We start from the raw sequence: 23,048 nt of genomic DNA on the forward strand, positions 1-23,048 counted from the left end.
CTCTCTCCCTTCCTTCCTTCCTTCCTTCCTTCCTTCCTTCCTTCCTTCCTTCCTTCCTTCCTTCCTTCCTTCCGTTTCTGTATTTGCCTGGCCTGCCAGAGTGTTCAGTGTGATTGTTTCAGCTTTATTTGGAAAATGGAATCCTCATTTTACTATAATAGTTCCTTAATGATATTCTAAATGAAACTTGCATCCTTCATCTGCTCCCCCACTTTTCGGATATTAAACAAATATCTCTGAGAAGTTTCCTTTTTCCCCTTAGAGACCAGCAGTTTGCTCAGCCAGATGGGGAGCGATGGTGTATGTGGGGGCGTGCTGCTCACTCGTGTGTGTAGTAGAGATTCTTGTGGAGAGTGCCAGTTTCTGCAGCAATTTTTTATTTCAAAATTTTTTTGGTTTTGTGTTTTTGCCTTCTTGGCATCCAACTATGGAGCAAGACAGAGCCTCCTGGCAAGTGGCCAAACACAGAGTGAGTGGCAGGGAGGCCTCTTCGCCCCGAAACTCCTGCGAGGAATCCACTTCTCCGTGAATGGGAGGTCGTGGAGGAGATCGGAGGAGCAAAGTCTGGCCAGTCACCAAGGCCAGATGTTCTGTGCTCTGTGCTGCCATTTGTCACGACAGAAGAGCACTTCCAGAGCACGTCAGACCTCCGCTCTTGAACTACTACAATCCCATGACCCCCTTCTCTCCTCCTTCAAGAAGCCACAGTGGCTCCCTCTTTGCTTTTTAGCCTCATTTCTTTCCCTGTTGGCTTTCGGGACTGAGCGCACTGTCCCCATTCCGTAATGCTCACCTGAGCTCTCGTCTTCCCGTCTCTGGGTAGTCTGCCCTTTCTTTGGGAATGATGCTGTCCTTGGACTAGATGACCCTCATCTGAAACACCTGCTCTTTGCCACCTGCTTCTTCCTTGATGTTTCTGTGTCCAGTCTTGAGCCCAGCTCCTCGGGAAGGCTTTGCTTTGCTTCCCTCTCACTCTGGTGTTGGGACTGCAGCCAGGACCTGACATTCCAGCATGTGAATGAGGGCTGGTTTCTGCTGTTTTGCACATTGTCTTCTCTCTTCCACCAAAGAGTTAGGAGGGCTGGTTGTCCTCTTCTTTTACTCTATCTTTCACTATGCCAAGTAAGTGTCTAACAGATGCCCAACCTGTCTAGGCTCACTGGGGCAGGGTGGGGGCACTGAGTACTCTTGCCCTACCACCACATTGAGTGGGTAGCCAGCTCAAGTGCCAAAGGGAAAAAGTAACACAGTGCAGCTTGTCCATTGCATTCTTACTGCCATCTGCGTTCCCGCGAGTAGGTGACGGCATGTTAATTGGATGGAGGTAGCACACGGAAGCAGCAGCTCTTTGAGTTCTCTGCCATGGTGCCTTGTGTGCTGTGGAGCCAGGCACCTGTGCTAGGCAGCAGAGAGAGATAGGTGGCTTGTTCCAATCTCTCTTTTCTTGCAACTTCTTGGGGAACAGAAACATCCAGCAGATGCGTGGCAGGGAGACTGTGTTGGCATTTTGTTCTGGAAGGCTGACCTAATATTGTCATTGGAAATGCCCTTATTCTTGATTTAGAATTTGGGCACTTCTGTCTCTTTCTCATTCCATGGTCTCTCCCACCCCTGGCCATCTCCATTGTGCTGCAAAGGGATTTGGTGGCTGTTCTGTGATTGTAGTACTGAGATCAAAGTCCTCAGCTTCTTCTGTAAGACTCTTGGTAATCCACCCTACCAGCTCTGCAAGCATATCTTCACCACTTCTCCACCTGCCTGCTCTGGATAAGCCAGGCCAGTCTCCTGAAGGCTTGCCTCTCATGACTCGCTCCTTCCTAACACGAAGTCTTGGCTCATGATACCTCCATCACGTGGAGCTCTCCCTCTCTCTCTCTCTCATCCATTTTCCATTCTCAATATTCCCTAGCATGGGTAACTAGAGCCCTTTAGCGCTCACAAAGCCCTTGAAAGGGCCAGCTCAATCTCACTATGTCCTCTAGCCACCCAGCCACAGCACCGCCGGTTTTGATCTGTTCTTCTCCTGTAGACACATAACGCTGATTGTCTGTGGACGTTCTAGCACCTCACCACACCCTCCTTTCAGGATTTCTTCTTTCTCTACTGTCTCTTTGTCCAGCTAGGTTATGGACTGGCCAGGGGACAAGGGTCTATTTCTTCTTCTTCAGCCTTATACCAACTTACATTTATTCAACATGTTATGTCCCCAATGCCATGCTAAGTCATTTTTCTGCACAGTCTGATTCATCTGTTCTCTGAATTAACCGAACTATCATCCCACTTGACAGATGAGAACACCAAGACAGAGAATCCCAAAGTCTTAGAACTAAGACGTTGTAGACCTACAAATTGCAAATAGGACTGGTATTAGAGTCTGAGTTATTGAACTTTGCCCCATTAACTAGTTGTACCGGATTCTGCCACTTAAAAACTTCATGACTTTGGACAAGTCGTCTTCTTTCTCATGCTTATGTTTTCTCCTCAGCAAAGCAGAAATAAATGTAATGCCTGCCTTGTAAGGTCGTTCCAAGGATTAAATGAGATAACGCATGGAAATGTACAAAATAGTGTGGGCACATAGTAAGTGCTCAACTATGTCTTGTAAAATGATCTTAATTCTTCTTTATCCCCATCATCTTAATATGGTTTGGGTTACTCTGTCATCTCTTGGGTCTCTGGGCCCATCCTATCACCTAACGTGATGTTATCCGCATGGCTTGTGCTTGGGAGATGCTTATTGAATGATGGAAAAGGCACTTGGGCTTCCAGAGGTGACTTGGTGACAAATGTAGTATGATGTTGTCTTTGTCGCAGATACTGATTATGAGGTCGTCTTTGCCAGTGTGTACCCTGGCAGGTTGTCATGGTGGTGGTGGTGGTGGTGGTGGTGGTGGTGGTTGGGGGGGATCAGGCATTTTGGGGTGTAGGGGTGTATGCAGTTGACAACCTTCTGGTTGCCTAAAAACTTTTCCCCTTCCCACCCCCTTCCCTAGAAGCTCTGTGCCCTGCCAAGTCTGTGCACAAGCCTTGAAATGACAAAGTACCCTTTAGTTAATTGCACAACGGATTGCCTAGAGTTAAAAGTTCTGATTTATATGACTATAGCTCTAACTGCTCAATAACACAGGCCTGTAATCTACTTTCATTTCAAACAGAACGGTGATTTATAGGGCAGCATGCCGCTTTAGCTCAGAAATGAGGTGTTCAACATATGCTCTGTTGACATAAATTTGGAATTTATCGCTGTTGTCAAAACTGCCTGTTGGACAAAGGTGGGTATTAAGGCAATAAATGGCTCAGAATAGTTTTCTGTCACATTTCCTAACCATTGTATTCAGTCTATTTGAGGGAAAAATATATACTTAAAAGTAATCAAATGTCCAAAATCCATGCGTCTTATTTTGAATGGTGAGAAGGGAGGATGCAGGGAGGGTGGAGGGACGCGAGGAATTGGGGAGGGGAGCTGGTGTGTGTGGGGGAGTGTCGGGGAGAAAGCTTTTCATGAAGTTATGGCCCATTTAAAAAAGATTCCACTTTGCTTCCTCTTCCCTATCCCCATTAGGAGGTGGGCTTTCCTTTCTCATTTACAAAAAGGGAGAGGAAAAATGAAAGCTCATTAAATAAAAATAGTAAAGGACATTTTTATGTGTGGGCTTAAAGCCAGCAGTGTCAGGGAGGAGTTACTGAGTGGGGCTGTGAGGGAGGCAGGGCAGGATTTGGTTTACGAGGAAATAAAGCCACCGGCCAGCCTTGGTTTCTTTGCCGTCCTGGCAAGCACAGGCTTGCGCCCACCTCCCCTCCACCGGCTTGGAGGCTCCTTGCGCTGGAGAACGCCCTGCTGGACTGAGGATAAGGGCACTCGGCAATACGCCATACCACACCCAGTTCTGGGGGATTTATTGCCCACAGTACGGCCCAGATGCACCCACCACGCATCTGTCCATTCACGACATGTTTGAGCACCCACCACGCATCTGTCCATTCACGACATGTTTGAGCACCCACCGCGCGATGCCCTTCGCTAAACTTTAGAACGCAGGGGAGCCCGAAGCCAAGTTCCGTCCTCAGAGCTCCTAGGTGTCTCTCTACTTGGAGAGATGGAGAAACAGACACATGTACCCTGTTGCCATTTACATGTGCCAGAGATGGAGCTGGGGTGGAGAATCAGCTTAGGGAGTGGAGGGAGGGACTGGAGAGGGCTTCCTATGGGGTGCTACTGGTAATTCTGCCTGGTAAAATGTCCTGTGGGAGTATCAGGTCCCTGCAGGGAGAATAAAAACAAAAAACCAAAAACAGAACAAAAAACAGCAACAACAACAAACACACACAGAAAAGTATTCTAGTGCTAGGTCTGGAGTTCTGTTTCTTAATTTTGAAGAATGTTTGTATATTTGGTCCTTCTATGAGAGAGAGACAGAGAGAGAGCACACCCGACAGGGTTCCCATACCACTGTTCATCCCCAGCTTCAGCCAGGTTGGATCACAGGTACACACACACCTGGTTTACTCAGGGAGGTCCCAAGATATGAACCGGGGACCTTTTCCACATGATTTTAGCTATGTTTCTACTCTGCCACCACATGTTCCAGGCTTGTTTTTTTGTTTTTGATTTTTTTTTAAAGATGTGCAATAGTGTGGTCTGATGATGGCCAACATTTGTCAGTTGGGTGTACGGGGGTGTGTGTATAAAAGCCAGCGTCAGCGTCCCTAGGTATTGATATCTCGTGGATATGAGCTCTACGCCGTGGGCCGGTCACTGTATCATCCAAACACTGGGCACCAGTGTTTATTCTGGGGACTGAGAGAACGCAGTGAGAGTCGGGGTGAAGGATCTCTTTTCTTCTTTATCCTCTGTTTCAAGATAACATAGCTTGCACTGTGTTGCTGTCGCATGTTGCCCTGGGAGAGCCAAAGCAAGCGTGGCATACCCAGAGGACTGCTGCGTGGCCTCTGCTGCTCGCTGGGCCCAGAGTTGTCTGTATCCTGCATTTCCTGCACATGCCGCAGTCTTGCGAGTGAAGTCAGAGAGCGTGTAAGCTGCCTGGTACTTCTCCCCCATGAAAACGAGGCCCAGCGGGGAAGATGATTCGTATTTGTTGCTTTTATTTTATTTTTCCTTTTATCTCCATGCCCACACGCTTGGACCGTCTCGGCGTTGATAAATGTGTGCTCTCTCTCTCTTACCCGCACACGGTCCCTTTTCTCTGGCCTGCGTGCGTGCCACTCGCACACACACAGTCCTGGGCACAGACACTGATTGTAAAGCTCCTCTGTGTGGCACCCTCCCTCTGCCACCAACCCCTGTCCTTTTCACACAAAGCTCCCCGTTGGGAAAACTCATAATTTTTACACCACACAGTCTTGACTGGCCATTGCTGGAATTACTGTCTCTTTGAAGTGCTTTCTGCTGGGGCATTTACAGGCCGTTTTAATTACCTGCAGCTTGCAAAGGGCCTTGCTCTGTCCCAGTCTTTGTTTGTTTGTTCTTTGCAAGGAGTCTGTGCAGAAAGGAATACGGCTGCCTTCTTTTACAAAGAAAGAAAAGGGGGTGGGGAAGGAGGAAGGGGAACCCTTAACAGAACTTCTTTCTCTCCCGCCTGCTCCGGGAACCCCTGCCCATTCTCCCAAGCTCAGGATAGAGGCCAGGCCTTGGCTATTGGCTTTTCCATCTTCTCAGAATGTTCTGGCTCCGTGGGTCTCTCTCCTAGAGGTTGTCCGGGATATACTTTGTTTTATGTTTTAGTATTAAGTGTGTTTTCAAAATCCCTGTCAGAGACGGCAGGGGTATCAGATACTTCCCTCTTTTCTGCTGACCAAATCAAAGTCGGCTGTGATTGAGCTTTCTCTTATTTTTCATCTAAATCTGTTTAAAGAATGTATTATTAAATTATTGAGTCTGGACATGGGGCGGAGGGTAGGGGCTGAAATCACATATTTGAAAGTGGTGCCCACTTGAAGTTGTCTGGTGTTTTCTTTCCGTTTCTTCATTTTTCGTTTGATTCTCTCAAATGAACGACATATAAATAGCATTCTTTAGGGTTTCTGTTCACCGTGAGCGTGGCGTGTCGCGTCTGCAGATGGGAGATGCTAGTTTACCGGAGGAGCCTTGGAATTGTATCCGCTTCTCTGGGGGCTTTTGCCGTGGAAAGAGTCTTTATTCATTTATTCATTTAGTCTGAAAATGTATTGAGAAATTGGAAACCGCATATATTGCTGATGGGAATGTAAAAGGGTCCAGCTGCTTTGGAAAACAGTCCGGCAGTTCCTTGAAAGGTTAAACATAAAGGTGCCATATGACCCAGCAATTCCGCTCCTAGGTATATCCCAGAGAGAAGTGAAAACATATGTCCGCAGATGAAATGCACCCACCAGCGTTCACAGCAGCCTCATTCATAACAGCCACAAGGTCGAAGCCACAAATACCCATCCACTGGCGAACTGATCGACAAAATGTGGTACATCCATACAGTGGGATATTATTCTACAATAAAAAAGAAGGGAGTTCGGATTCAAGGTGCAGTGTGGGTGGAGCTCGAAGACATGGTGCCATGTGAAAGAAGCCAGACCCGAAAGAGCACATATTGTGTGATTCCATTTATATGAAGTGTTCAAAATAGGCAAACCCATAAGGAAAGATAGTAGGAGAGGGGCTGCCAGAGGCTGGGGGTGGCGGGGGGTGGGGATGGGAAAATGCTCATGGGTATGGGGCTTTCTTTTAGGATGATGAATAGATTTTGGAGTTAGATCGTGACGACGGTTGCACAGTTCTATAAATATATTAAAAACCACCGAATGGTATGTAGATAATATCTCAATAAAGCTGTTATTTAGAAAAATGTGTTGCGTGCCTGCCTTGCTCTGTCAGACACCGAGGATATAGCGGAAGGCTTCTGCTTTAATGTAGTTTATAGCTTTGTAGAGGTAAAGGATACACATTGCTATCCCTTATCCAAAATGCTTGGGACCAAGTAGTTCAGAGTTTTGGTTGGTATACATAGTGGGGTATCTTGAGAATGTGACCCAAGCCTAGACATGAAATGCATTTATGTTTCATGTGAACCTTATGGACATAAACTGAAGATCATTTTATACAGCAGTTCTGTGTTTGACGGGGACCTGTCACACAAGGTCAGAGATGGATATATTTTTACTCGTGGCATGATGCCAGCACTCAAAAAGTTCTAGATTTTGGAGCAGTTCAGATTTTGGATTAGGGATGCTCCATCTGTATGAATAAAGAGATATTGTATAACTGCAAATTGTGTTAACATCTATAAAAGAGATCAATATCAGGTTGTTGGAAAAGTCATGATGCATTTTTAAATAGAAAAATGGAAAAAAAAAACCGTCATGACTTTTCCGATAATCCAATAAAAAACAGCGTTGTTATTTTCCTAGGTGGACTGTATTTCTAGCACAGTCTGACTCGCCCAGAGCCTGGCGCACAGTAGGTGCTCAGCAGATGCAGAGTGACTAGCAGTAGGGAGCGAATCAGCATGCCCTCCCTGCAGGAGCTCATAAAGTCCCTGTGAGGGCTGAATGATGGCAGAGTTGTGACAGGGTGCTGTGTGAGGCTGACCACATGGGACGACTCCAGGTTTGTGCCTGCAGACCTCCCTGAGCACCACGGGTGCCCCCTGGGTCCAGGATCTGGGGCTGGCTGAGGCAGGGGGTGGAGGACCCCTACTGGGATACTGTCTTTCTTTCTCTTCTGCTCATGGAAGAAAGAAATGGATACACTTTAAAAAATTAACAGTAATGAACGTCCCTGTGAAACTTAGCCTGTCTGTGGCCTTTGGCACCATCATTCAGGAGGCCTCTCTGTTCTTGCTTCTAGCAAATGAGGTTGGGTAAGTCCTGGGGATGCTCTTGGTGTCTCTTCTAGCTAATGGTTTGTCTGTCCCTCCCAAGGCAAGGCTGGCCCAGAGACTTAGGGAGGACATTATAGGCAGATACGTGATCTCTCCTGGGTAGGTAAATAGGAAGGCAGATCCCGAGCTGAAAAGTTTGGAGACGTCCGCCTGCTTACCTTGGGACACCAAGTTATTTAGCCTCAGTTTCTTCATCCAGAAAATGGGGGCTATGTTCTATATCCAGGCCATAGGGTGGTTCAAATGTCCCCCAGGAAGCTCTTTCAAAGTACTACATGATATACAAATGCATTAGCTTCATTGTTTTAAATCCTAGGTAGATTAGTTTTTTTTTTTTTTCTCATGTTTTTAGAAGAAAGAAAAAAGAACCAGTAAGCTGACTATCTATTTGGTTTTCACCTCTTTTTCTTTATTAAAATGATGGTAATTTTCACAATGCGATTTGGTGCCTATACAGGTAATCTGCCCAATCTCTTATCTTGTGTTCATAATTGATGTTTCGAGTGATGGCTCTTAAGCGCAGACTCCTCATAGAAAAGTAATTTAATTTTCAGTGTACTAAAGCAGAAAGAATGAGGCAATATACATTAAAAAGGTTTTCAGAATGGTTTAATTCCAAAGGAACGTTCTTCTTAGGCCTTTAATAAACTCGGTTGTTCTCAATGATCTCTGACTTCCCATAGCTGGCCCGTGGGATTTGAAGGTAGCATTTTGGCCTCCTGGCTCATGTGGAAACAGGTAGAAATGAGTCTTGAGAACCAGGAGACAAAATTTCCTTTCTATTTCCAGGCAAAACAGGGAGGGAAAGGAAAAGTCTGTAGATTTTTGAAAACTGTTTTCCCAGAAATGGGCTATTTGTGCTGTATAAAAGCCTTGTATGGTAGAGATAGAAAAAACAAAAACCCTGTTCATCCATAACCATAGTTTAATTCCCTTATAGGGCCTTTTAGGGTTTAGAGAGAATATTTTTGATTTATTTTTGTTTCTCTTGGGCTGACATCATCAAGCTTGCATCATGGTACCCTGTTTTGGGTTTGGGAAAAGCTCAGAGACTATAAATCTGAAAGTATTTTACTATTTTTCCTTTTCTGTTTTCTAAAAGTACAACTTTTCTGGTTTTTTAAAAGAAAAGGAAAAAGAAAGAAAAGTACAAAAGTGTGTATTGATCTCTTCCCCTCAGATCTTAACCGGCCGGCCTGTAATACCTTGCTTACATCTGCCAGGTTTTTGTGCACTTTTTGCAACATCTCCTTAATCCAGTGAGCATAAATAGAACATTTCAATCATATTTGGCTACCAGGAACTTCGCAGATAAGCACGCTAAGACCTTGTTGAAAGAGACTGTATGAGATTGTGTGCGATAAGATCATCTCATAGCCTGGTGCACAAATGAAAAACTTTTGTTCTTGGTGAAATTTGTTGATAGAGATATTTCAAATAAATGACTTAGGGGAACTCGGTATTTTAAAACAAAGGCCCACTGACGTAACAGCTAGAAGCCCCGGCCTCCTGGTGCTCAGCATTGAGAAGGGTCCCTCTTTGAGCAATGGCTGCAGGGAGATTAGCAGGCCTCTTTGTCATTTCTGACATTGTATTTTAACACTCACAAGCAGCCTTATCAGAAAGTACTGTACTTGGTATGGTTATGGCCAGGGGGAGTGCCATTGCCCTTCCTAATATTTTCAAGGCCCGAGATAGTTCCTTCTACTCTTCTACTCTTCAGTCAGATCCAGATTGGCCTTGATCCCCGGCCAAGGCTAGATGCAAAGCTTTCTTTCTAAGAACCCCATGGAGGGCTTCTCTTCTGGCCAATAGAGACAACTGTTCTTGTACTGGTGGGGGTGTGTGCATGCACATGTGCATGTGAGAGTGAGTTTTTTTTCACCTTTGCATTTTCCTCTTCAAACCTCGTTTCTTGTTTCTCTTGCTCGTTTATTTGACAAAAATGCACTGAGTCCCTACTGTGTCCTGCAGTCAGTGATGAAGACTGAGAGTTTGAATCTGGTATGGGTCTTTCATGGAGAGAATGGCCCAGCCAGCACAATCCTGTGTCGGCCACAGCTTTGTGAATCTGATTGAAAAGAACCTAAGACATTGTCTAACTGGGCTCTTGTGTTGCTGCAGAGGTATGAGTACATCTAGAGTGATAAAGTGTTTGGCTGAGACCATTTGATGGTTACTAGCAGAGCAGAAGTGAAAACTGAGTCTCCAGTCAATCAATCAATTGGTCAGTTTTTAAAAATTTATTTGCTGGTGTCAGCATTTAGCATGGTGGTTAAGGCACTGCTCTTCCACATGGCCAACTGTGGTTCAAGTCCTGAATTTAGCAGCTTGAAAGTCATGCCCAGCACACACGTGAGTATGCTCAAAATCCTGAGAGGAGAATGGAGAAGGGATTGTAGCATGGCCATCCCCCCACCGGGGGGTGGGGTATGATTTCTCACTTTCCCTTTCTCTGTCTCTGCTTTCCCTCTTAGGAGAGCTTAAAAAATTTCTTTACTTAGTTCTTTCATGAGTAAGAGACATAGAGACAGAGACAGAGAGCATCTCCAACAGGCTCCAGACACCATTCATGGGTATGTATTTGCCTTGCGTACTCAGGGAGGTCCCTGGATACAAACCAGGAACCTTTCCATGTGGGTAGAACATCTTGTTTTACTACCATGTCATATGGCATATATACATATACATAAACACACACAGAGGTGTGACTCCATGCCAGATCTATTAGGTCATCGGGAGAGTCATGCTGTATTTTTCTGTTTTTCTATAGGAAACTGCATCATGACTTCTCCAATGAACCTATATATATTTTTTTCAAAAGATTCAAGGGAAACAAGTCTTGTTAAAGAAACAGAGACCAGCAGATGGTGTAATGGTTATGTCGCTGGACTCCCACATGGCTGACTGCAGTTTGAATCCCAGACCTGGCAGCTTGAAACATACTGGGTGCATGTGCATGCATGCCTACTCAAATCTCGAGAGGAGAATGGGATGGAGAAGAAGGAATTGAATTGTGGCCATACCTCCCGGGGGGGGGGGCGGGGGGATTGTTTTTTTTTGTTTTTGTGGCCATACCTCCCGGGGGGGGGGGCGCGGTAATGTCTTTCTTTCTGTCTCTCTGTCTCTGTCTCTCCGGCGAGCATACATGCACTATAGCAAAAATCTTTCTTAAACAAACAAACAAACAAACAAAAACTATACATGGATTTAAAATTTTTTTGCACCAAAATATATGTGAACTTCATTTTTGCATGAACTTTTTGAAGTCTTCTCATACGTATATCCAATATACCACACTTTCAATCTAGATGAACTCTTGAGAAAGCATGGCTTCTTTGTTATTCTCTCTCCTTCCATGTGCAAAACATGCAAAACATCACACGGCCGCCATCTTTACCACGCTCCATGTCTGGATCTCAGCAGAGAGGCGCCCGCTGTGTGCTCTCCAAACCTGCAGCGTGGAGGGAGTTAAACTAGCACTCAGTAGTTCTTGGTGGCTTTTTAAATCTGTTGTTTGAGATCCTTGGCTTTTATTGGTATATTTACTTTATGGCATACATAAAGAGCTGTATTAAAAAATAAATTGTGTTGTAAAAGCATTCGGTAATGTTTATTAATATTGACTAGTCAGGGAGCAACGAACTCTATTGCTAGACGGATAATTTGTGGTAATACCAGCTAAGCATTCACAACTTGTCAAATGACTGTCTAATCTCAACATTTAAAAAAAATGGGTAAAAGGATAATTTCCCTTGTGTCTTGGGAAAATGAAAGTGACCCATTCCCTAGGCAAGATTAGAACCGTCTCTTCTTTCTGTAGATGCAGGAAGTTAAGCAGGCTATCTTTTTGATTCTAGGTAGTCCTCTCAGTGGCCAGGCATCCCATCATCTTGGCATGGTTGGAGATAGCTTCTTCAGCAGCAGCTTCTCATACCTGTGCTTTGGCTGCTTCATGCTGTGCTGAAGGCATGGCTGGCAGAGACAAAACAAGCAATGGTTCCTGTCCTCAAGGAGCTTATTGTTTTGAGGAACTTACACATTGCCTAGCCTTGAACCACGGCCTTAATATTCCAAGAAAGTGGCCAGGTGGTGGTGCATTTGGACTACGTGGGAAGGTGCTGGGGATATAGATGTGGCATCTGTGGCTCTGTTATCACAAAGCATCCCTACTAATCTGAATTGACTGAAGCTGGGGGTAGATCATGGCATGAAGACCCCATGGGGGGGGGAGGGAGGCTGTCTCTGTTGCTCTCTTGCGAGTCTGTTGTTTTTGAGACTGCGAACAGTGGCCAAGCTCTGCGAAGGGAGACATGGTAGCATGCCAGTGCCAATTGGCCCGGTGGTTCCCTAGAGTGGGCCAGAAGGTTTGTGTGGTGGCTGGGTTCTCATGATAAGTACAGGACCTTAGAGAGTGTTGCTTTTCATGTGGGCAGCAGCCTTCCGAGAGAAGAGAGGGTCATTAGACCTTGATTTGGATCTGACTTCCAGGATCTCCTGTCTCCTCTCTGTCTGTGCTAGATACCCCTAAGAAACACTGAGTGAGTCAAATTGATGGTCAAAGGACCAGAAAACAAAAGCTCCCCTAAGCTGCGGGGTGACTGCTGGGTGAGAAGCCTCAGATCAAGAATAGGGGAGGTGGAAGGACCTTCAGGCTGCCTTGGTTCAGGGGATGGATCTGTTAAACTGAACAAGAACATACTGTCTTATAAAAGCCCCGATAGGAGGGATTCCACTTTGGTTTCTTCTTTCAAAGTGGGAGAGGGCAGTGGGTAGTTGAGCCTGGAATTCCCTCCCATGTGCTTTCTCTGGTTACAGGTCCTGGTTCCTAGTGCTGGTCTGTCCAGAGAAACTCCCAAGTCAGGCAGTTGCAGCTTCTCAGTAGGAGGGTGTGGCCATCGGGTTATTGGAACTGAGAATTCCTCCAAACCTTTGCTGCCTGTCGGTTCACTCCCACGTTGTCTTTTGTCTCCAGGCACAGGAACTTGGGAAGAAATGTGGCTCCGGGAGTGCAGGGCCTTGAGTGAGAACCACTCTTTCAGCAAGCCATTGCTGTCAACCTTTCCTCAGGGTACTTGGAGTTGCAGGAAACTCTTGTCCTACGCATCTCCCCTTGTTCCTCGATTGTGTGAGATGGAAGTGGGCTGAGCTCCTGCAGAGAGTAGACAGAGGGGGTGCCCCTTAGGGAGGAGCTATTAGGGCCACCTGTCTTTGGAGGCCGAAGGTGGAGAGTGTAGAGTTCGGTGTGGGTCTCTCCTTGCAGTCATGCATGCTGCTGTTCCTATTCTTGGTGGACTGGCTTGAGGAAGGCTTCTCCTGAGGTCGAGAGGGTGGACTATAGCTCAGCCTTCATGCTGCTATGAAATTGCCATTGGCCTTCAGTGTCTGGACTCGAGGAGCCACAGGACAGGGTGGCTGTTCATTGAAGTCGGCATACTGAATATTGTTAGGATGAGCTGAGGAATGCCCTAGACCCCATTTTACATGGAGGGATTTCTTCAGCAGCAAAGAGCATTCTCCTTTTAGCTAGGCCTTATGAGGAAAAGGGGATGTAGACGTGGCATCTGTCATTATGGAGCTCGCAGTCTAGACAGAATCTGTGGAATTTTAGACTTGCAATAGCACGGAAATGATTCAGTGATGAACTTCTGTCTTACTAACTTCGTTTTACTAGTGAGAGTTGTGTGGTTGAGAATTGATGAGAAGAAATAGGTCCTTTTTGTCAGTTACTTGTTAAAAGTTGTAGATTTATTTTCCTCTAACTTGTCACAATGATTAAGCTTTCTTGAGAAAATAACTTGGAAGCCTGTTGGAGGTTAATTTTTGTTTTTTGGGTTTTTTTTTGGATATAAGTGGAAATCTGTTATTTGCAAGGTAAGTTTAGCGTACGGGTCAGGTGTGTGTTCTGGGCTGGGCCACCAGTGGAAAGTGGGGGAGAACTTGAGCCTACTCTTCAAAAACGGATACTGGGGACCAGAAGCGTCTAGGGGTATGGGATCTTCAAGTGGAGGATGGGACACTTGAGCCATGCTAGAACCAGATTACTTTCAAAATGGTATTCAGCCATGTGACTTTTTCTTGGAGAAGAGAGTATAAAAACTCTGTCACCAACCAAGGCAGGGTGTAGACAGATGCAGAGATGTCTCCAGCTGTCCTCCTTTCATTTGTCATAGTGGAGGCCGATGACATGAGGTGACCATGAGCAGTAAGACCTTATGAAGGGAAAGGACCAGACTGGCAAGTTGGGAATGTGTGGTAAGGAAGAAGGAGGTGGACAGAATCTTTTTGACCTAAATGCATCACAGTTGTATGAAGTGGTGGCAGCAGTGGTGGGTGGTTGTGTTCTAAAGAGCGTTGACTGTGAGTTTGTACAAATCTGTGCTTTTGCTCTAGAAACCTTTGGTACTCTTGCTCCTGACTGACTTTTCTGCAGACCGAGCTGTAGAATCTGCTGGAAGTCAGGTCCCCTGAGTCCTCTTAAATTCTTCACCATTTCCTTTTTCTTTGTATTAGGAGAAGCCTCCACTTTTGTATTCTGCCCTTGCTATATAGACAGTAATTCAAGCTGGGGCCTGCCAAACTCCCAGGCCTATGAGGTTGTTCCCATATTTTTCTCCTTTTTCTTTGTATTAGGAGAAGCCTCCACTTTTGTATTCTGCCCTTGCTATATAGACAGTAATTCAAGGTAGGAGCAAACCAGTGCTGGGGCCTGCCAAACTCCCAGGCCTATGAAGTTGTTCCCGTATTTTTCTTCTGAACTTCGTGTGCTTTGTCCAGATCTCTCTGCCCAGGGGACAAGACCTTTGCCCTTGTACCATCCAGACTCTCACAGATGCCATGCTCACTTCTGGTGCCCAGGTGGGGCACAGAGGTAGTGGGTGAGTTGCAGGGCAGCATCTTTACTCTGAGGATGGGCAGGATAGGAAACTCGTGTTGGATGCTAGGAAGCACATGAGAACAGAGTGGGTCCAGGGAAAGCCTGGTCGTAAGTTCTGCAAGTTTCTTTTACTGAAAAATAAATAGGAACTTAGTAAAGAAGACAGGTCACCTGGACTTGAAGGCTTTCATCGATTGCTGGGATTGGGGGTGGGCTTTCCTCCACTGCAGTGGGACTTGGCTCAGGGAGAATAATGGTGGCCCTGAGAGGGACTCCTTGGAGGCTAGGTAAAAGCATATGGGCAAGAATTTGAATAATTCAATTTCGTTCCACCCCGAATTCTAGCTGTCATCCGCATTACTGTGTAACAGAGAAGGCTGCTGTGATAGCCCAGCTCGTCCGAGGTCTTAAGCTAATGCTGAGCTGGGTGAGGATCCAGCCTGCTGACTGCTCTCGGGGTATTCTCCCTGTACCTGCTATGACTGTATGGAGGGGCACCCGTCACCTTCACATTGAGCCAATCCAGTCAATCTAGAAAAACCACTTCCACCAGCTGCTGGGCAAATCCATTTGCATCTAGAGGGGAGGCAGTGGTGTTACTCGAAGGGTCTTCATCGTGAGAAGTTTGAAAAGTTGGAAACCCATGAGGGGAATTTAGGCTGGCAGTGCCTCCCCAAATGTGAAGGCGGGGCACCCCCGAGTCTGTTTCTCCTGACAGCCACCCCTGAGAGGTAGGGACCCCCGGAAGCTAACAGCTGACTAGTAAAAGATGAAGTTAAACGGGAACCCATACCTTGCAATCAGCAGACCTCACTGATTATGGGCAGGAGGTTCTCCTGCTCGACCAATTGTGAATAAAGCCTTTGTCACTCCATGGACCACGTCCTAGAAAAACAAACATCCATCATGCCTGGACAAGTGACAGCACCATTCTGCTATCGTATACATTTGTGTGTGTTCACGCGTATGCACAGGCACTCACATACCTTAGTGTTGTTATACTTGGAAACATACTTTGCCCGAAACACTATTGGTGGCTTTTTAAATTTGTCCTAGTATCCAGCATTGTGAAATATATTTAGAGTTAAGAATGTTCAATTAAAATGTTCTGTACTGTTAATATTTCTCAATTCGGATGGATCAGCTGTGGCCAAGAGTGAGATAACATGGGGGTGGGGTGTCCTACAGTGTCATGGTGAGGGTGTGTGCATGTGTGTATGAGATTGAGAAATCATTTGTGTTTGGCAAGGGGATAAAGGGAAAGTAAGCAAACAAAACAGTGTGATTGAGAAAGAGTTCTGGGAAGAGGACTGTGTGAGCTCTGTCAGAAGGCTGCACACTGGACCCCGTATGCCATCCTCATGCTACAGTGGCCCGCAGGCCGTGGCACTAAGGAGGCTCACCCGGGGACACCACATGCTCTTGACACACTGCTGGGTGCTCTCTCTGGGGTCTGCAAGGTGGTGGCACTGGGTGGCTGGGTTTTGTTGTCATGACCTGGGCACCGAAGCCCAGGTCTGGGTGCTGCTGCTGTCTGGAGAGCACAAGACTGCCTCTCCCCAGCCGTGGTTCTGTCTAGTGTCAGGACCAGCTCTCAGTCTTATTTTGTGGTCTCAGCCCATGAGCATTCTGATGACGATAGGCTGTTGCTCTCAGAGGGCCTGGTTCTCTTCTGCCTTACCCCTCCACCTGCAGAGCACTTCTGGCTGCCCCTGCCCGCTCTGTTCTCCAGGCCCAGGCCCCTGGGGAAGTTGCAGAGTCTGGGAGAGAGGCAGAGGCAGGATGCAGGATTCGGCAGTGGCGCATAAGGGTCTGAGAACAGGAGTGTGGGGGAAGAAAGTCCACCTTGCCTGGTTCCCTGTGTCGTACTGTCTCCACTGCTGGCTCATGTCTGACTGCAGCGTCTGGGGCAGTGGTGGCGGTGGGGGAATGCCCCAGGCTGGGAGTCAGGATCGAAGCGCTGTTGGAAGCTGGGCCATCCAATCATTCGCAGACTTACTCAGAGCTTCCTCTGTGCCCGTCACTGCAGTGGGAGCTGGAGAAAAGCTACAGGTGTTACTGGGACTTCTATCTTCCTGTGATAATATATGCCCAGCCCGCCTCATGGAATTGTGGTGATGGCGAAATGAGATACCACGTATGAAAGTACTTCACAAAGCCCAAAGTGACCTCAGGTTGAGCATCCCTAATTTGAAACTCTGGAATCTGCAATGCTTCAAAATCTGGAACTTTCTGAGCACTGACATGACACCCAAGCAGAAAATTCTCTATGTGATAGGTTGCAGTATAGGACAGTGTATAAAATTACCTTTGGGCTATTAGTATAAGGTGTTTATGAAACAAATATGTCTCGTGTCTATACTTGGGTCTCATCCCCAAGATATTTCATTATACGTATATGCAAATATTTCAAAATCCAAGAGAATCTGAAATGCTTCCATTCCCAAGCATTTTGGATAAGTGGGACACAACCTGTGTTACTACCTTACATTTATAGAGTGATGTTCTCTACTGGGTCACCGGGAAAGTCAGGACGCATTTTTGCATAGAAACACATAGAAAAATACATCACGACTTTCCCAACAACCTTTTTTGTTTGTTAATTGCCAAAGGGCACATGCGCTGGCCAGACAGGGAAAAAGCATTCCCCAATGGGGTATGGTCATGCTACAATCCCTTCTCCATTTCTCCAGCCCATTGGGATTTTGGGCATGTCAATCACACATACCCGGTTTCTGTCTCTAACCACTGGGGCCAAGATTCAAACCGTATGGTTGCCTATGTGGGATCTGACTCCCTTGACCACTAGACCCTGGGGCTGACTCATTGAGTTTCTTAAAACCCTTATTTCTGTTGGGCAAGATAGAGAGAAGACACTTCTAAACTGGGGCTGTAGGGGCTCGGTGTGTGCACTGGGCCTCTGCAGTTCTACGAACATCCAGATGTCCTGAGAGACAAGCACCTTGCATCTATAAAGACATCCAATCATTCGCAGACTTACTCAGAGCCTCCTCTGTGCCCGTCACTGCAGTGGGAGCTGGAGAAAAGCTACAGGTGCTACCCTCCTGAGTCTAGCAGCTGGCAGCAGAGCCAGGCATGTCATGGTCACAGCATGGAGAGGGCCGCGCCGTCACTGAGATAAGCAGAGGCCTGGGGGCCTCCATCTGTGATCTGGGCCAGCTCCACAGTGAGCATTATGTCCATCTGACTGTCCGGGATACTCTTTCTCCCTCCCTCCCTCTGAAACGGGATCTGATTCCACCTTGGTCTGCGCACCAGGAGGTGAGACAGTGGGAAGTGCCTTGTGCTCTAGCCCTAGGACAAGGCCAGGCACAAATGCCTCATTGGCAGCTTTCTCTGGGAAGGCGGGCGATTTAGGCTGACTGAGGATCCAGGGGTGCGTCTCCCTCAGTGTCACCCGAGCTCCCTGCGTTGGCCTCCCTTCCTCCTGTTCACCTGGCAGAGCGATGGGGGCAAAGCCCCCAGATCGGGGGGCCTGCCTTCTGTCTAGCCAGAGCAGCGGCAACCTATCTTCTCCTTTCCCCTACAGGAAGCTGCACAGTGGGATGAAGACGTACGGGTGTGAGCTCTGCGGAAAGCGGTTCCTGGATAGTTTGCGACTGAGAATGCACTTACTGGCTCATTCAGGTAGGGGGGATGCTGTAACTGGCCCACTGGGGCTACCTCCTGCCCACCTTCACCCCCATGGAGAGCCTGCTTGGGCCTGGATGTGCTCACTGCCAGCCGCGGCCTTGGTCCACCTTGGCCCTGGATCTTCCCTCCAGGTTCATGGAGCAGAAAACCCACCCTGCCGGTGTGGTCACCCGGATGAACCCAGCTCATGCTTCCTGGGCTTCCTGGCGCATCATGGGTACCCAGTGCCCTGTGTGATCTACCTTCCAAAGTCGACTGCAGTTTCATTAGCAAAACAGTTGTGGAATTAGGTTCTCACTGTCTAATGAATCTGACTATTGGGTTCACATTATACAGGAGCCTTTAATTAAATAGATATAGAAAGGTTGGAACACAAAGCTAGTTATAGCGTGCTGTCTTTTGCAAGTTAATTTTATCCAATTCTAGTGGGGTCGACTCTGTGGCTGCTGGTAATTTTGCTCATGTTTGGGCAGAGCTGCTCAGCCCTGTGAGGCGTACAAAGGGGAGAAACACCTGACACACTGCATCCTGGGTGTTCTGGTGGAGGAAGGACTAAGGTCTGATGCTACTGCTTTGAGGCTAAGGGGTTACCTGCCTTCTCTTGTAGAGGCCTCAACACACTGCCAGGGGTGTTCTCTCTTCCCTCTGATTCCTTCACCTTCCGACCTTGGAGTCACTTTGTAGGGGCCAGGGGAGGCTGTCATCTTACCTGTTCTTGTTACCCCCTCGTGCTGGCAGCTGCCAGTGCCCGCTCCTTCTGTCTCTGCACTGCTTCCAGTAGCTGGCTCTCCAGGCAGTTTCAGCATTTGCAAAATGAGTGTGGACAGATGAGGTAACTGGGTGACTTGGGCCACATCTATCTTGTGAATCCCAGTTTCTTCTGGCAGGTGGCATGGTGGCTAAGGGCTCTGGACTCCCATGTGACCAATCACAGTTTGTGTCCCAGACCTGATGGCTTACTTTCTCACTTTCCCTCTCTCTCTCTCTCTTGCCCTGTCCCTCTTTGTCAAAATTTAAAGAAAGGAAGAAAGAAAGGAAGAAAGAAAGAAAGAAAGAAAGAAAGAAAGAAAGAAAGAAAGAAAGAAAGAAAGAAAGAAAGAAAGAAAGAAATAATTCAAAAAAAGTTTTTTTTTGGCTACAGGGTGTGTGTGCTTAATGGGGAGAAAGAGAGAGAGAGAGAGAGAGAGAGAGAGAAGAAATCGTCCCCTAGGAGGATGGCCACACTACAGACCCTTCTCTTCCATTCTCCTCTCAGAATTTTGGGCATGCACGCACATGCACCTGGGATGTTTTTCAAACTGCCAGGTCTGGGACTTGAACCACTCAGTCAGCCATGTGGGATCCAGCTGCCTTAACCACCGTGCCATTGGCTGGGCCATAAACCCCAGTTTCTGCATCTGTCGAGTGCAAATGTTACCAGCTCATATAATTTTGAAAAAATTTTTTAAGAATTTTTTGAGGGTTAGGTGTCAGGATATATGTTAAAGGCATCTTAATGAGCCCCTGGCATACAGTCGGTATTTAATAAATGTCATTGGCATCTGCTTGTATCTTCTTCCCCTTTCTCCATTTCCCCTGGCCTGTCCCCATCACTTACTCTGGAAGCTTCCTGCCTGGCAGGCTGTTTGCATTCTGTTTCCCCTCCAGCCGATCACATGCAAATCAGGTAAATGCTCTTTGGTTGCTTTCTATGCTGAGCCACCGCCTTGCTGCAGAGAGCATTGGCAGTAGTCTCTCTCCCTGGCCTTCACGACCCTGCCTACAGTGCCCCAATTCCTCCTCGCTTCCTGTTCGCTCTTCTTCCAGATCCGGACATTTGCCACACCAGGTGGTGGCTGTCTATCCCGGCAGGCCTGCTTTGTTTCTGTGTGTCTGTCCTCCTGCTAGAGGGTCTTCCACATCCCCACACTTTGCTCCTCTAGACCATCCTCGCCCTGCTCCCCTGTGTCACCTCAGCCCACAGTCCTGAGCCCAGGAGTCGCTGTGCTCGGCGTCGGCTTTGTCTTCTGGTTTAATGACTTATACCTTGTGTCTTGCTTCCCTTAAGCGCTGCGTGTTTTTTAGAGCTTGGCATGTGGTTTCACGAACTGTCAGCCAACCTGGTTGGCCATCTTTCCTTTATCCTGAGAGCAAAGTATGGGTCTTCCTTTTGTTTCATACTCTGCTCCAGACACCAGTGGGGGGGGGGGGGGGGGGGGAGAGCAGTGCCTCTTGGGGAGGCTTTCCTGGCCTTCTGTAGCTTAGTCGGTCAGCATCCTTGCTCGTCGCTTCCCTTGTGTCCAGTGCTATAGCTAGACCCATCTATTTTGTTGGCTCGCTGTTTTGGGTTGTTGTTTTAATCGTGGTTTCCAGTTTACGTGGCAATTATTAAACGTCTTTGTGGGACCTAGTATGGTTTTTCAAAGCATGTGTATAGTGCGAATAATCAGACTAATACTGAATGTTAGTTACATTATGTTGTACACGTTCGATAAGAGTTTAAAAACTTTTTTTTTTGGAAGTGTAGATAGAATTGTCATTGACATTTACTCTGCTGTGGTATGCCATTCCATAACTTAGTCCACTTGTTTACATGCATTGTTGTGTCTCTTGCTCATTTCTCTTGTCCATCCTCCCCCACCCTGCCCCACCATCCCTGTGCAGCTTCTGGTCTCTACCACTGTTCTCCTCACTTGCACACCATCACACCCAGGGGAAGCAGAGGCATAACTGCCTCAGCGAGCGTCCCTGCTCTTCATGCTTTTCCTTGAGTCTAGTGCTTCAGCAAACCCACCTGCTTGCTGGCATGCTCTTTGTGGGCTTGCTTTCTGAGCTCCATGGCTTCGTTTGCCCTATTTGCTTGAACTAACCCTTCTCCTGTCTTCCCTGGTCTTCTCAGGTCCCTTCCACGATGCCATCCTCAACTGTTCCTCACCTCCAGCCAGAAGCAAGCGTGTTTTCCTTTGGTTGCCCGTATTGTTTTTATCTACAGCTGTCTTTGGGTACTGTTGTTCTTTGAGTTAGGGTTATTCGTGAGCTTCCCTATCTTCTTCAGGAGCAGGATGATATGGTGGAAGGAACTTGGGCATCCACCTCCTGATGGGATGGCCTTGGACAAGAAAAGCGAACTCTCCGAGTCTCAGTATCTTCATCCATAAAATGAGAATGTTTACAGTAGACTTTTGATCAACGTCATTGCCCTTTACCTCTGTGCTTCCTAGTAGACTGCAGACCACTTGGGGACAGGAATCAGTAAGTGTTTGTTGAGTGAATGCGTGTGACATGTAAGGCCAGTGAACAATGGTAAGAAGCCCTGGTACCCTGCAGGAGGACCTGCTTATGTCTGAGGGGGTCCCTGGAGGGCAGCCAGGAGCCCCCTGGACTGTTGCAGGCAGTGGGCTTGAGTGTGAGTTAGCACTGTCTCTGCATTATTGGCTGGTGGAAGTGGCAGAGAAAGGAGCAGCTTAAATACTTGGGGTGGGCCCCATGACCCAGTTCAGTCATAAGATAGTGACTTTGCACCACTCTCAGAGCAGCTGGCCGAACCCTGGGAAGTTCAGTCATAAGATAGTGACTTTGCACCACGCTCAGAGGAGCTGGCCGAACCCTGATGAAGTGCTTCCCGGTCCTGCCTGAGAGGCCACTTTAAGGGCCTCGTCTCCTATGAGCATCCAGAGGCTTCAGGAGTTGGGTCCTGTTTTCCGAGTTTTTTTCCCCATGTGACTGTGCCACGTGATTCAACCCTCTGATAGTCACTTGCCAATGCCCTTGTAAAGGAGGATTTCGCGATGGGCAGGTGCAATGAGTCATGCAAGTGCTTTAATTCACCCTTGCAGATAGCTCAGCCTACAGAGTCTGACTTTTCTGTTCCCTATTTACCCCCCGCCCCGTTCTCCTGCATGTCTTTCACTCTTGTGCTCAGATGTCTTGAAAATAAAGTATCACGAAGGGTTATGTGAGGCCAGACCACTTCCTGAATTGTTTGCCCCCCTGTAAAACAAGCGATGTCCACAGGGGCCTCTGGAGAGATCTGACCTTGTTGGGGAGTTAGGGGTCTGAGACTTGGCAGTTCCAGGGCTGGGCTTGGGCTTGGCGGTTCCAGGTGTTCTCACAGATTCCAGTAACATTTTCTTTTTAAGTTTATTTATTCTGTGTGTGCGTGAGAGAGGGAGAGAGAGAGATACCCAACAGAGTCCTCACTCCATGATGCACCCTGGTCTCAGCTGGCCAGGATTGTAGGCATATGCATCTGCTCAGGGAGGCCCCAGGACACAGCCCGGGCCCTTTCCCTATGGGGCCAACTGCATTCCCGAGGTGCCACACCCTGGCCCCCGTGGGGATTTTACGCATTATGACTCTAGTTCCCAGGCGCCCGATTACAGAATAGTGTGAGGTTTCTGAAGAGATGTTTAATTAAATGACTTGAGATGTTTTTTGCTACTCTGTTTCTAAGGCTCTGTGCAGGGAGCCAAGAGTGAGAAGAGAACCTTCGGGATGGTAGTGTAGACCCATTTTACAGGAGTTAACCAGGAGTGGGAGAAGTGGAGCAGAAGCTGGAAGAACAACAGGAGTTCAGAACCCTGGGGGTCGTTTTTAAACAAGGAACCGAAGTCAGTCTGGGATCTGGGTGGAGGGGTCCTGGTCCTACCTAGCTCAGGCACATTCCT

The 23,048-nt window shown here is 47.4% G+C and overlaps 1 protein-coding gene across 1 annotated transcript in view; it reads left to right on the plus strand.

The window, feature by feature from the left end:
- The window catches only part of ZBTB16 (zinc finger and BTB domain containing 16), a 216,438-nt gene that overhangs the window by 92,711 nt on the left and 100,679 nt on the right, over nt 1-23,048 (plus strand). The window contains exon 3 of the mRNA XM_006151039.2: nt 18,299-18,396. Within this exon, the coding sequence (XP_006151101.1) occupies nt 18,299-18,396 (98 nt within the window). The remainder of the gene's footprint in view (nt 1-18,298; nt 18,397-23,048) is intronic.

Source organism: Tupaia chinensis, unplaced genomic scaffold, assembly GCF_000334495.1.
Source record: "Tupaia chinensis unplaced genomic scaffold, TupChi_1.0 Scaffold000311_2, whole genome shotgun sequence".
NCBI classification, from domain to species: Eukaryota; Metazoa; Chordata; class Mammalia; order Scandentia; family Tupaiidae; genus Tupaia; species Tupaia belangeri.